Source organism: Coregonus lavaretus (assembly GCF_964263955.1).
Source record: "Coregonus lavaretus genome assembly, chromosome: 13".
Lineage (NCBI taxonomy): Eukaryota > Metazoa > Chordata > Actinopteri > Salmoniformes > Salmonidae > Coregonus > Coregonus lavaretus.
Window position 1 is genome coordinate 29,503,160 of NC_140000.1, and position 12,703 is coordinate 29,515,862.

The following is a 12,703-nucleotide window of genomic DNA, read 5'->3' on the forward strand; positions in this document are numbered from 1 at the left end:
AGTAGTCCATCTTGCCAGACAACTGATATTCCGCATTAGTGAAACAGATGAATAAAATTTTCTGGGAGTAAAGAATATCATCATGTCATCAGCATTTTACATTTCTGAAGCTTTGTTAGTCTTGCTTTGTATTCTGTACCTACTGATAACAAGAGTAGAGACACAGTATGGGCCAGTTTCCCAGACTGAGATTAAGCCTAATCCTAGACTAAAAAAGCACTCTAGTTCTCCCCAAAACATAGTTTTTAATCCTGGAGTAGGATTAATCTGGGCTAAATTGCTGTGTTCAGTGGCTCAAATCTGCTATAGATATTACTGTAGGTAAAAAAAACCTGTCATGGGGGTATGACAGAGCCTGTGCCTGTACCGACACCTACCGTTTTAAATACACTCCCTCCTCCCTCTGTTCCTCACACATTTAAGGTTAGTCCGTGATAGCACCCTATTCCCTATATAGTGCACTACAGGGAATACAGCAGTTGCCATTTCTGATGCAGCTTTCCACAACAGGGATTGAAGGGGGGGGGAGAATATGAGAAAACGCTTAGCATTGATCGAGATGACGAGGTAGGCGTAAAGGGGGTGGGGTAAATGCTATTCACAAAAGGTGTATAAACTGCGTTGATACTCTACATCACTGACACTCGCTCTCTCTCACACACACACACCCCTCCCCCTAAATTCCCACATCCATGCAGTGAGCTCACTGCAGTGTGACTCCTCTCTCCCCCTCCGCATAATAGAATATCGATCGCCCGGCTTTGCCGCAGTGTGCAGTATGCCAGTGAGTGAAGTGTGTGTGTGGATGGGAGAACCTCCAAAGTCATCTCCATGGCAACCTGTGCATGGGGTTGTCTTGATGAGCAGTGTACAGGGGTCATGTACAAAGGGGGAAAAGAGGGGGGGCGGTGAGCACTGCGGTATCTGAAGAGTCAGACTGAGAGGGTGGGAAGGACAGGGAGGAGGACACGGAGAGAAAGAGAAAAGTAGGGGAAACGACATCCTCTTGGGGGGCGGTACATCCGGGACACAAAAGGGCCTACAAAGTATTGCAATTTTGGCACATATACTGTACATACAGAATATACATACAACATTTAATACCATTTAATGTAATGTTTTAAATCCCCACAAATAAATATTATGCGCAAAAGGGACCCAAATATTTCAGAGGTCATGCTTGGACTTGAGTCCTAACACACACAAAATCGGACGCAACACAATATCTTACAGGTAGGAGAGTTTATTGCACTTCCCAATTGTCATTAAAAATACCAAAAAATACCAAAAAGATAACATGACCTTTAAAAATAATATATTGACCTTTAAATGTCAAAGCCATAATGCAGAGCTAATAAATTATGAAAAGTTAACAATCAACACTGCACCACATGCCTGCATATGACTAAAAGTAGATAGAGTATGTACAATACAGAGTATGATTTAAACATAATGCTTGAACACCATTAGGTATCTGGAATATCCAATAAGCATTGCTTTAAAGTAAATGCAATTTGTCAAAAAAAAACATTACTTTAGTTTGGCTAAATACATTGTAAAGCTGCAAATGGCACTTCTTCCCCAGTCAGAGAGGTGTTGGCGATGTGATGCTATTTCACTCATGCAGTTTAATAGTGCACAATGAGGACTTATTTAACATCAGCTATATAGGATAAAAACCAATCTGTCTTATTACTGTGGTGATGTTAAAGCTCTTTGTAACATGTCAGGTCTTGAGTTGACCGAGTTACATTTTTTATTATTAGATATCAACGAGGTATCATTAAACAGAAGGAACAGACATTAAACAAAAGGCTGACACTGACATTTCGCGGGACGAAATTTGTATTAAACACAAATGAGAGGTATCAATAACATTTGGAAAAGGCCTACAGTATGAAGCAGGCATAGAGATGAAGTATGTGCTGAGGTATATGAACGGCTCAGTCACTCTTTGTGCGTATGACAGTCTATCCATATATTCTTCTAAATTGAGTATTATTATGGTCTTAAAGAGTTTTAGAGGGTCATAAACAGCAAATTACTTCAGATGCAAGGCAAGGTGCATTCTATGTTATATTATGAAAGGTCAAAGGTGAGTGTTGAGGGTTCACACATAGAGAATGATAGAGGCCTCTAGTGGCCAAAAGGCTGTTTTAGCATGAGCAGCACCATTGAGGGCTTCCACCATTTTAAAGTAGTCAAAGTGGTCAACTGGGTGGGGATTCCTGTGGGTTGTAGCCTCAAATGGCACTGCCCATGCTGTCACAGATGCTATAATGGCACAGATATAAAGATTCCCCTCTCTCTACACCTTCACACAGGCTCCATGAAGAGCTCCTCCATTTCCGATCCTCCCTCCAGCTCTCGGAAGGCAGCGTGAGAGCCAATTACAAACATCGTCGCCCCTGAGTGACAAGAGAGACAGTCAATCAAATGGAAGAGATAGGAGAGGCTGGGGAAAAGGAGAGTAGAAGCCTAGGTTACAGTTAGGGCTCCATCTTGAGAAGCCAAACACAAATGGTTAAACTTAGCAAATGATACGAAAAACACATTCTAAACAAACATGTTACTGAATAAGGTTATCTGATCCAAAATGTACACATTGCTAGTTTAGGAAGCATGGATGTTGCGAAGAAAGAAGGTGCCGTAGAGAACTATCTGTACAAGTAAATTGTTTTGCCCCAACAGTTAGCAAGCTACTGCTCCTACGACACTGCTTCCTGCCACCAAAAAGTATGAGGTGGCCCCAGTTATGTTTAGATTTTGTGACGTATCCACTTTCAGTTTGTTTTTAGCATATTAACGTTATTCACTATCATAATTGGTAGGAACGTGCATCTTTCCCTTTCAAGTCGATACGTATCTAGATACATGGGCTCCGATACGATACAGGAACAGTACGTTTTAATTTGAAACGATTCGGTTTGATTAGAGAATGAATTGAAGCGATACACTAACATTTGTTGCATAAACACATTCATTTTCCATTCTAAATTAAAACCTGCTGCTGATGGACCCCATGACGGGGGTGTGTGGGTGGGGTGGTATGTGTGAATGATGTATGTCTATGGTGTAGACCAAGGCTGCCCAACCCTCTTCCTGGAGATCTACTGTCCTGTAGGTTCTCAGTCCAACCCTAATTTAGCATATCTGATTCAGCTAGTTAAGGTCTTGTTGAGCAGCTAATAAGTAGAATCAGGTGTGTTAAATTAGGGTTGGACTGAAAACTCACAGGACGGTAGATCTCCAGGAAGAGGGTTGGGCAGCCCTGGTGTAGACTATGTAGGCACCTGATCTGAGCCATAAGGGAGACTAGGCATCTACCACCCCACTATCAGATTAGTAACCCATATTTTCTGTACCCCCACCATCATCCAATAACTCACTTGTAATTTTTGCAGATTAAGTGTTTGAGCTAGTAATGTATCAATATGTATTGTTTACAATTTAGCCATGACATAGCCAATGAATATACACTAAGTATACCAAACATTAGGAACATCATCCTAATATTGAGTTGCACCCCCCCATTTTCCCCTCAGAACAGCCTCAATTCGTCAGGGCATGGACTCTACAAGGTGTCAAAAGCATTCCACAGGGATGCTGGCCCATGTTGACTCCAATGCTTCCCACAGTTGTGTCAGGTTGGCTGGATGTCCTTTGGGTGGTGGACCATTCTTGATACACATGGGAAACTGTTGAGCGTCAAAAACCCAGCAGTGTTGCAGTTCTTGACACAACTCTGTGCGCCTGGCACCCCGTTTTATACCATACCCCGTTCAAAGGCTCTTCATTTTTTTGTCTTGTCCATTCACCCTCTGAATGGCACACATACACAAACTATGTCTCAATTGTCCCCATCTCAAAGTCTAATGGTTTTGACCATTTGGAAGTTATTAAGTGAGCTTCTTTTCTCCTCCCGCTTTGGCCATGCAGTGCGCCTCGCAAAAGTGATTCCTTGCTATGAAACTATCAACTTCACCCTATATATGTAAAAATGACCATATACACTGATTGTTTAAAGCAAAACTAACAAAAACTATTGCTGATGGTGAACTTGAACAATCTAAATAAAATATATTGTAACCCTTGTTCAGCAGGTATAGCCAGATGAGTTGTGTCTCCGGTAGTTTACTTTTATTCTGGTAAAACACCATTTTCAACAGCGCATAGATAACAATCTAGCCCATAGATGTGCAAGATCAGGAACAGGCCGCGTACCTCGCGAAGCTGGGCACAGTGCGCAGTTTGACAAGGCTACTGATATTCCCTGAGATTGTTCAGCATGGAAAATTACTTGTAGATCAATCACTATCAACACAGTTACATGCTTATTAATTCGACACTGAAGGAGAGGACGCATCATTTGTCTCAAAATATGAAGAACTTTCAGAAGGTAGAAAGAACGTAATATGTGCAAAATATGTTAGTGAATCTGCAATTCGTAACGTTTGAATCGATTTTCTAACTGATTCAAACTACATTTGGATCGATTTGGGGTCCGCGGACCGATGCAGTGGTATTTTAAACATTTGAATCGGGGACCGATGCATATCGGTGAATCGTTACATCCCTAATAATTGGTCTCCTTCAAAGAAAGATTAATTTGAAATATATTCCACAAAGTATATCTAGGCCTAAGTCTACAGTTATCCCAGGTCTGATGTGTACAGTAAAGAGTGAGATGGGGTTGTAACTTACCCAGGATCCAAAACACTGCAGCTCCTGCACCAGCCAACCAAAACACAGGGAAAGAGACAGCCCCCGCCAGACCCAATTGGTGAGGCCCGGTCACCTCTTTTCCTGTGAGAAAATTAAATCACTCAGATTTCAAGTACCATTCACCCAATTTATGGAGCAATTTCAGTGCCAACATAAATTGTATTTGAATTCCATAATTTTGAATTTGTATTAGGATATTGATTTTGAATTGAATATTTTTCCATTTGTAATGCACAAATTGAATCATATAATTCATCATTTGAATATTGCATTTCGTTTTTAAATTCTATTCAAATTTAATTGAATATTCAATTAGAATATTTCCATTTCAATATGGTAGATAGTGCATTCATTGTCTGTGTATCAAGTTTACAAACTATTATTTCAAGTTGATCAGTTTCATATATTCAACTTCTAGGATGCATTCAGATTCAGTTTTCAAATTAAGTTCTCTAAATTCAGATTCAAAATCAGAGACAACATCCTGGTACTTTGCCAGGCAGGAAAGGTAGAGGAGAACAGATTGAATCAAACGCTCTCTGTGGTAAACAGAAGCTTCTGGTGGTTGATTTAGGCTGTTCTGGTATACTCTCTTTAGTCCCAGTAAGGCACGAGTTAGGTTTCTGAAGCTTAAACTGGCCTCATCACCATTTTAAAGGGTCTTAAAATGTATTTCATGAAGTTAATATTATCTCAAATGCTTAACTATATACATGTGTGGTTTGGATAATAGTCCATCAGCATGCATAGCTATCTACCAGTTTAGGTGTGCTCGACCTTAATTGTTTGCTACAGAGTTGGTTGCTCAGGTTTAAGTTACTGTAGGTGTGGTGAGTTAAATAATTAGCGTGTAGTTCACCCATGCTTTCAGTCTCCCTGAGTAGTAGTTCTAATCATGTTCTATTTCATGTAGCTCTGTCTTGTACATGACTAAATATGGTAATTTAAACTAATGAATGCAATTAACTTAAATAATGTGTTCCATAGTGTTACCTGGTCTAATTAACAAAGTAAAGTTATTCTAATTAAATGCTCATTCTCATTGGTTAATAAGTGTGGGCGGAGTTGAGGCGCAAAGGGATAAGTGCCGACCTTTTCTCTCAGCTCAGGGTTGAACACCATTTTACAATGTGCTCCACAGCAGTTTGTTGAGTCCTGTATGTACAGGCAGTTGATTTAGGCTGTTCTGGTATACTCTCTTTAGTCCCAATAAGGCACGAGTTAGGCTCTCTTTAGATCTGGAAAAGGGTTCATGCCTAGTTATGCTGTTTAGCATTTAGGCCTAGTCTTCGCTGCAGTAGGAATCCTATTGAGGGGCTGAGCTTTAGACTCGCTGTCATCCGTCATTTTTGTGAGTTTTCGTATCCTGAACGGTGGGGATATGGACAACTGTTTGAGACAAGCCATGTATCCTGAAACCCTGCATCTGTAATAAATTCAAGTATTGTTTTTGTACAATCATAGGTCCTCCTCACTCCCACCTATCACCTCCCTTGGATACACTGGGTCTGCTATTCTACAGGCATGTTGAATTTATTTCCTTTCTATGAATTTGGCTCTAGCGTTTGAACCGTTTTGGCCATAAGCTATTATGACCCCATTCCTGAAATCTTAGGAACATGAACGTGCCTTCTGTCCCCTCTATGATGATCACAGGCCGCGCAAGACATGTTAGAAGGGAATGCCACAAAAAGCACAATTTGGCAACCATAGGAATAGCCTTTCCACTCCCTATTTAATATTGCGCTTGAGACTGACTGGGTTCGAACCAGGTCTCCTGCACATCGCAAGCCCACTTTGCTAAAGCCTATAGGGATAAGTTCCAGAAATTCATGTAAACCGCTTGCTTAACGAGTACCACCTTTCCCTGATTCAGCTCATAACGAGATTCACTCAGGACCTCTGCCTAGCAAACATGTGACCGCCCTCCTGAAGCATTCCAACCCAATGCGTTATTTACTGAAAAGGGGCTTCTTCAATTGTGACAGAAATGGTAATCTACCTTCATTAGATATATTTAGATTTCTAAACTATAAGTCCTACAAACACATGCTTAGTACTGTTAGAAAGGTATGAACTGTGGGATTCTGATACAGATGAACAACAACGTGACTATTACAGAGCAACAGCAGGCAAAGAAAAGCACAAACAATATATATATATATATATATATATATATATACACTGAACAAAAATATTGAACATGCAACATTCTTTTTGATTTTATTGAGCAACAGTTTATATAAGGAATTCAGTCAACTTTAATAAATAAATTAGGCCTAATCTCTGGATTTCACATGATTGGGAATACAGATACCTTTAAAAAAAGGTAGGGGCGTGGATCAGAAAATCAATCAGTTTCTGGTGTGACCACCATTTGCCTCATGCAGCACGACACATATCCTTCACATAGAGTTGATCAGGCTGTTGATTGTGGCCTGTGGAATATTTTCCCACTCTTCAATGGCTGTGCGAAGTTGCTGGATATTGGCGGGAACTGGAACACGTTGTCATATACGTCGATCCAGAGCATCCCAATGCTCAATGGGTGACATGTCGGTCTGGTGAGTATGCAGGCCATGGAAGAACTGGGACATTTTCAGCTTCCAGGAATTGTGTACAGATCCTTACGACATGGGGCCGTGCATTATCTTGCTGAAACATGAGGTGATTGCGGCGGATGAATGGCACAACAATGGGCCTCAGGATTTCGTCACAGTATCTCTGTGGATTCAAATTGCCATCGATAAAATGCAATTGTGTTCGTTGTCAGTAGCTTATGCCTTCCCATACCATAACCTCACAGCCACCATGGGGCACTCTGTTCACAACGTTGAGATCAGCAAACCACACAACGCCATATACGCTGTCTGCCATCTGTCCGGTACAGTTGAAACCGGGATTCATATTATATTGGTGCTGTGATCTCTCAGTATGAGGTCAAAGTGGGGTTAAATGTAACCATGGTGGTTCGATGAACCACGCTCTTTTGATGAGTAACCTTGCTGGAGACATGTTAGCTTCCTGAACTCATCCCTATGGGCTTTAGCTAAGTGTGCTAACACAGTCTTGTGACATGCAGGAGGCCTGGTTCGAACCCAGTCAGCCATAAGAGCAAGATTAAATAGGGAGTGAAAAGGCTATCCTTAGAAGGGCTATGACCAGGCTATTAAACTATATTGTTATGGGGGCCACATTTTTGTGACACTCCCTTCTAACGTCTCCTGCGCGGCCTGTGATCATCATATTGGGGAACAGAAGGCATGTACATGTTTCAGAGAGTCTAACCTTTCAGGAATGGGGTCATAATAGCGTATAGCTAAAACGGTTCAGACACTACAGCCAAATTCATAGGAAGACAATACATTAAAACATGCCACATTGGCTTCAGAAACTGCCAGAGGCTTCTGTTTACCATAGAGAGCGTTTGATTCAAACCTCTACCTTTCCTGGCTGGCAAAGTACCAGGATGTTGTCTCTGGTTTTGAATCTGAATTTAGAGAACTGAATCTGAATGCATCTGAGAAGTTGAATATATGAAACTTTGATCAACTTCAAAGCTTGTAAACTTGGTACACAGACAATGAATGCAATATCTACCATATTGAAACTGAATATATAAATATTGAATTTGAACAATCAATTCAATTTAAAACAATGCAATATTTATTAAAGTCAGTGTCAAATCATGAAATACAATAATTTGTTACAAATTTAAAAAATATTAAATTCAAATTCAATATCTTAATACAAATGTAAAATTATGGAATTCAAATAAAATGTATGTTGTTATTGAAATCGCTCCATATCAATCATCTTACAGATCCTGACTCCTTTACTCACCAAAGACGACCAATTTAGACTCCTGGGACTTGAGGTGGATGATGTAGAAGGCACCAAAAAACACTGCCAAAGCAATCAGCAGCATGGGAGAGCTGATACTGAGGTAAAGAGGGGGAGATTGGAAGAGGGAAAGAGTTATTCTTTGATAATCACAGATTCTAAATCAACTCAATCCAGCATAGATCTAGGCCTATTCGAACCACTGAGATTTTGAATTTGAAAATAAAATAGGCTGCTGGCAGCAGTCTATCTAGAAACAATATGTAATTACTGTGTTTTTATATTCACTGACTACCACAGTGTCTTTAAACTCCTGTCCCGCAGCTCTTACATGCAGTAGAGGATGAGGCCAAGGAAGATGAAGGTGTAGTTGCTGTTGTAGGTGTCCAAGTTGCGCACCACCCTCTGGCACAGTTCGCCAAAGTTGCGGGGCTTGGTGAACTTCCTGTGATCCACGAAGCCAGCCCAGGGACGGATGGACGCACGGCGACGGTCAAACCACTCCTTGGCCACACCGGCCGAGAGGCCTTTGGGCAGCCACAGCCTGTGAGGCAAGGCAGAAAGCCAGGGTGGTAAACTAAACAAGAGGTATGGGGAGATGGAAAAAATGTATAGCATCAATCCAAGAGACTGATGACACAGAATGAACAACAACACATCATAGCCAGGCATAATACAGGGAAAGGACAAACTGACCCATCTAGCTCCTTTAGTGGTAGGCTAGATTAAGAAAAATATGAGACAAATTCAGATCACAATTGATTGTCCTACAGACACAATAATAGCCACAGAAGAATGACTACACATGAAATGAGGACTGTATATAAAATGTTTTTGGACCAAAACCCATCACCAACAATGGTCCCAGAGAGCTACATGGTGCTACAACTCATCAAGTTGAATCAGGTGTGATAGTGCTGGGCTGGAACAAAAGCTTGCCCGCCCTGTAGCTTTCCAGGACCAGGTTTAGTGACTGTTGGCACTAGACCAGGGCTCTCCAAACCTGTTCCTGGAGAGCCGTCCTGTAGGTTCACTCCAACCCTAATCCAGCTCACCTGATTCTAATATTTAGCTGGTTGACAAGCTGAATCAGAGAGGTTACAACTGGGGTTGGAGCAAAAACCTGCTGGTGGGTAGCTCTCCAGGAACAGGATTGGCGAGCACTGCACTAGACAGATTAACTAACAGATAGACAGAGCTAGAAAAACAACAGCACACACTTTCCCATGACACCTCCGGCTCCAGCAGCATCAGCTGGCTCAGCGCTGAAGAGATCCCCTGCCTTGGAGTCCATATCTACAAGGCAGTTCTCACCCTTTGGGACACCAGATTTCATTAGAGTAACTGACGCCGAGGTAGGAAAGATGTAGGCTAAAATACAACATGGGACATAGCAGTGACAGAAAATAGACATAAAAGGTTAATGGCACTGTTTCACAAGTGACAACAAATCCTCTCACATAATGCAAAACTAGGCTTTCGATTGTTGTAACAAATTAATAACGCACAGTGACAAAGCTACAGACTGTAGGGAGAGTCTGGGGTTATGGAATGGAAAATGTTTGTCATCATGGATGGGCTTGCCCACAGACCGTTCAATTGCCACATCATTTAGCTAGATAGTTAAATTGAATATAAATGTCTGAATCACAGAAACTAACACACAAGTTGTTCACTGTCATTACTCGAAACCTTGAATATCTCCGTTTTAGACAACTTTTCTACACTAAATAACGATTCCTGTCGAAGAAGCTTTAACAGCCACATCACCATTCCTTCATGTCAATTATTGCTAAGCTTAGCCACTATTCTAGCAACCCGCATTGTCTCAGCTCACTGCCATGGAATTGCATATGAATACGAATAGCTTTCGCTACATACAAAATAGTTACATAAATAATATAATTGAAGGCATACTCACAGTAGTTTAAAATGTTTACGGTGCTCAGAAATACTACTTACGCTGTGCTCAGCGGATGTGATGTGGAATAAAATTGAACGCAGGGTCTAACTTCCGGTATAATTTTGTCATGAATTTCAAAATAAAAGTCCAAAATAGGATAGAATACTTTTTAGTGTGAACTTCGTCAAGATCATGTATTTTTATTAATTTATTACTGGAAAAATAGTATAGCCATTTAACTGGAGTAGAAAATGAGATAAATACCTGATAGCTATTTATGAATTATGAGTTATCAATGAACATTGTGTAACAGGAATGTCCAGGTGAACAAAAAGGAGAGCAATCGTTGAAGTCAAATCAAAATCAATCCGGTTTAATACAATTCAGGGAAACACTTCCAGAACAGAAGCATACAAAATGTCTAAAGGTCCTTATATATTAATCGCACAGCACCGAATGTTCTGTAAACACCAGCCAGAGGCTTGTAGGAAGTCACATCAGCTGCTACAGAATCACAGTGTCACAGATACATTATCAGTGTGTCCTCAAATCCAGTCTTGCGTCAAACTTTAACCATAACATTCAACATTGGCAGACATTTGATACTGGCAGTTAAACATGTAAAAAATAATAACATCAGTAGTTAGTTACAATAGATAATTATATACTAACAGGCACAAAACGACTTAATTAAATATAGACAGATACATTACCAAAGGGAAACTAACAGGTCTGTGAGAGCCGCAATTCTTACTGGTTGGTAGGTGATCAAATACTTATGTCATGCAATAAAATGCAAATTAATTACTTAAAAATCATACAATGTGATTTTCTGGATTTTTGTTTTAGATTCCGTCTCTCACAGTTGAAGTGTACTATGATAAAAATTACAGACCTCTACATGCTTTGTAAGTAGGAAAACCTGCAAAATCAGCAGTGTTTCAAATACTTGTTCTCCCCACTGTACATTTCAACAGTAAATCAAATACAGGGAAAGAATTACCCAAATAATTTCCCATTACAGCATATCTGCTATTTATTCTGTGCCACGTTCTGGATGTCTGAAAAATGTATGATATAAAAATATGATATTTAAGTTTCTGGTTGAAATAAGAACCACACATTTCAGATGGTAGCCCATGCACATTTAATAGTTCACCTGGAACATAGCATACTAATTATTTATACCTGTCAATACATATACAATGAAATAGACAAGTATTTGCGAGCAAATTGTCATCAAACTCAGAGGTATGACAATAGTTTTGGTATGAAAGGCATGAAGTAACAAACACTTTAAAAAGTAGGACAACATCACAACAGTGTTCAAAACAGATCTGATGTATTACTGGAGAACGCATTTTACTTTCAAGACAAAAAATGCAAAGTTTTGTTTTCAAGATACAGGACAGCAGCTCAAATGTGTATCCTGTGTCATACTAATGAGCAGGGACTACTGCTGCTCAGAAATCTGATGTGCAATGTTCATGTGGACTTCTAACAATGTTCTGTAAGTTCAAGCTAGTCCGGTCATATCTTGTTGACCCATGAGCCGGGTTCTTGGGGGTATGTACTAGACCCCATCTCCTCTTTCTGGTGGAAGTGACAATATGCCTCTCAATCCTGTCTGATGCCCTTCCCCCCGAAGGCCATGCCATGTTTTCTCCCTGTTGTGAATGTGCCTTCCTAGTCCAATTGAAGCACTTGCAGCAGGGATTGCATGTAAGCCTACAATTTTTCCTCAATGTGACTTGTTTGAAGCCTAGTTAACCTCTACGGGACAGTTGAGCTAACATGCGCTATTTTGATTAGCATGACTGTTGTAAGTAACAGCAAACTTTCCAGGACATAGACATGTCTTATATGGGCAGAAAGCTTAAATTCTTGTTAATCTAACAGCACTGTCCAATTTACAGTAGCTATTACAGTGAGAAAAGACCATGCTATTGTTTGAGGAGAGTGCACAACAACAAAAAACGTATCACGGCAACTGGTTTGATACATTCACCTCTGAAGGTAAATAATGTATTTGCATTCAGTAATCTTGCTCTGATTTGTCATCCTAAGGGTCTCAGAGATAAAAATGTACCAGAGTTCTGTTTGATAAAATCTATTTTTATATTCAAATGTAGGAATAGGGTTCTACAGTTTGAACCCCTGCTGTCTCTGGCTCCACACCCACCCCGCCCGGCCATCTAGATGTGTATCATTTTTGTATGTTCATTTATGTAC

General features: G+C 40.3%; 1 protein-coding gene across 6 annotated transcripts; it reads right to left on the bottom strand.

The window, feature by feature from the left end:
* Positions 1-1,227: 1,227 nt before the first annotated feature.
* On the bottom strand, positions 1,228-10,558 carry LOC311139203 (prenylated Rab acceptor protein 1-like). Of its 6 annotated transcripts, none has more exons than XM_084174100.1 (6): positions 10,490-10,558; positions 9,789-9,883; positions 8,900-9,145; positions 8,569-8,666; positions 4,705-4,806; positions 1,228-2,408 (listed from the first exon to the last, which is right to left on the bottom strand). In XM_084174100.1, the coding sequence occupies exons 2-6, from the start codon at positions 9,860-9,862 to the stop codon at positions 2,317-2,319; spliced, it is 612 nt and encodes a 203-aa protein (XP_084030226.1). In that variant the 5' UTR covers positions 9,863-9,883; positions 10,490-10,558; the 3' UTR covers positions 1,228-2,316. The 6 variants fall into 6 exon arrangements, with proteins under 6 accessions (XP_084030226.1, XP_084030230.1, XP_084030227.1 ...); XM_084174104.1 differs by having other exon boundaries at positions 8,900-9,112; positions 9,789-9,939; positions 10,531-10,553; XM_084174101.1 differs by having other exon boundaries at positions 9,789-9,939; positions 10,531-10,553.
* Positions 10,559-12,703: the final 2,145 nt, after the last annotated feature.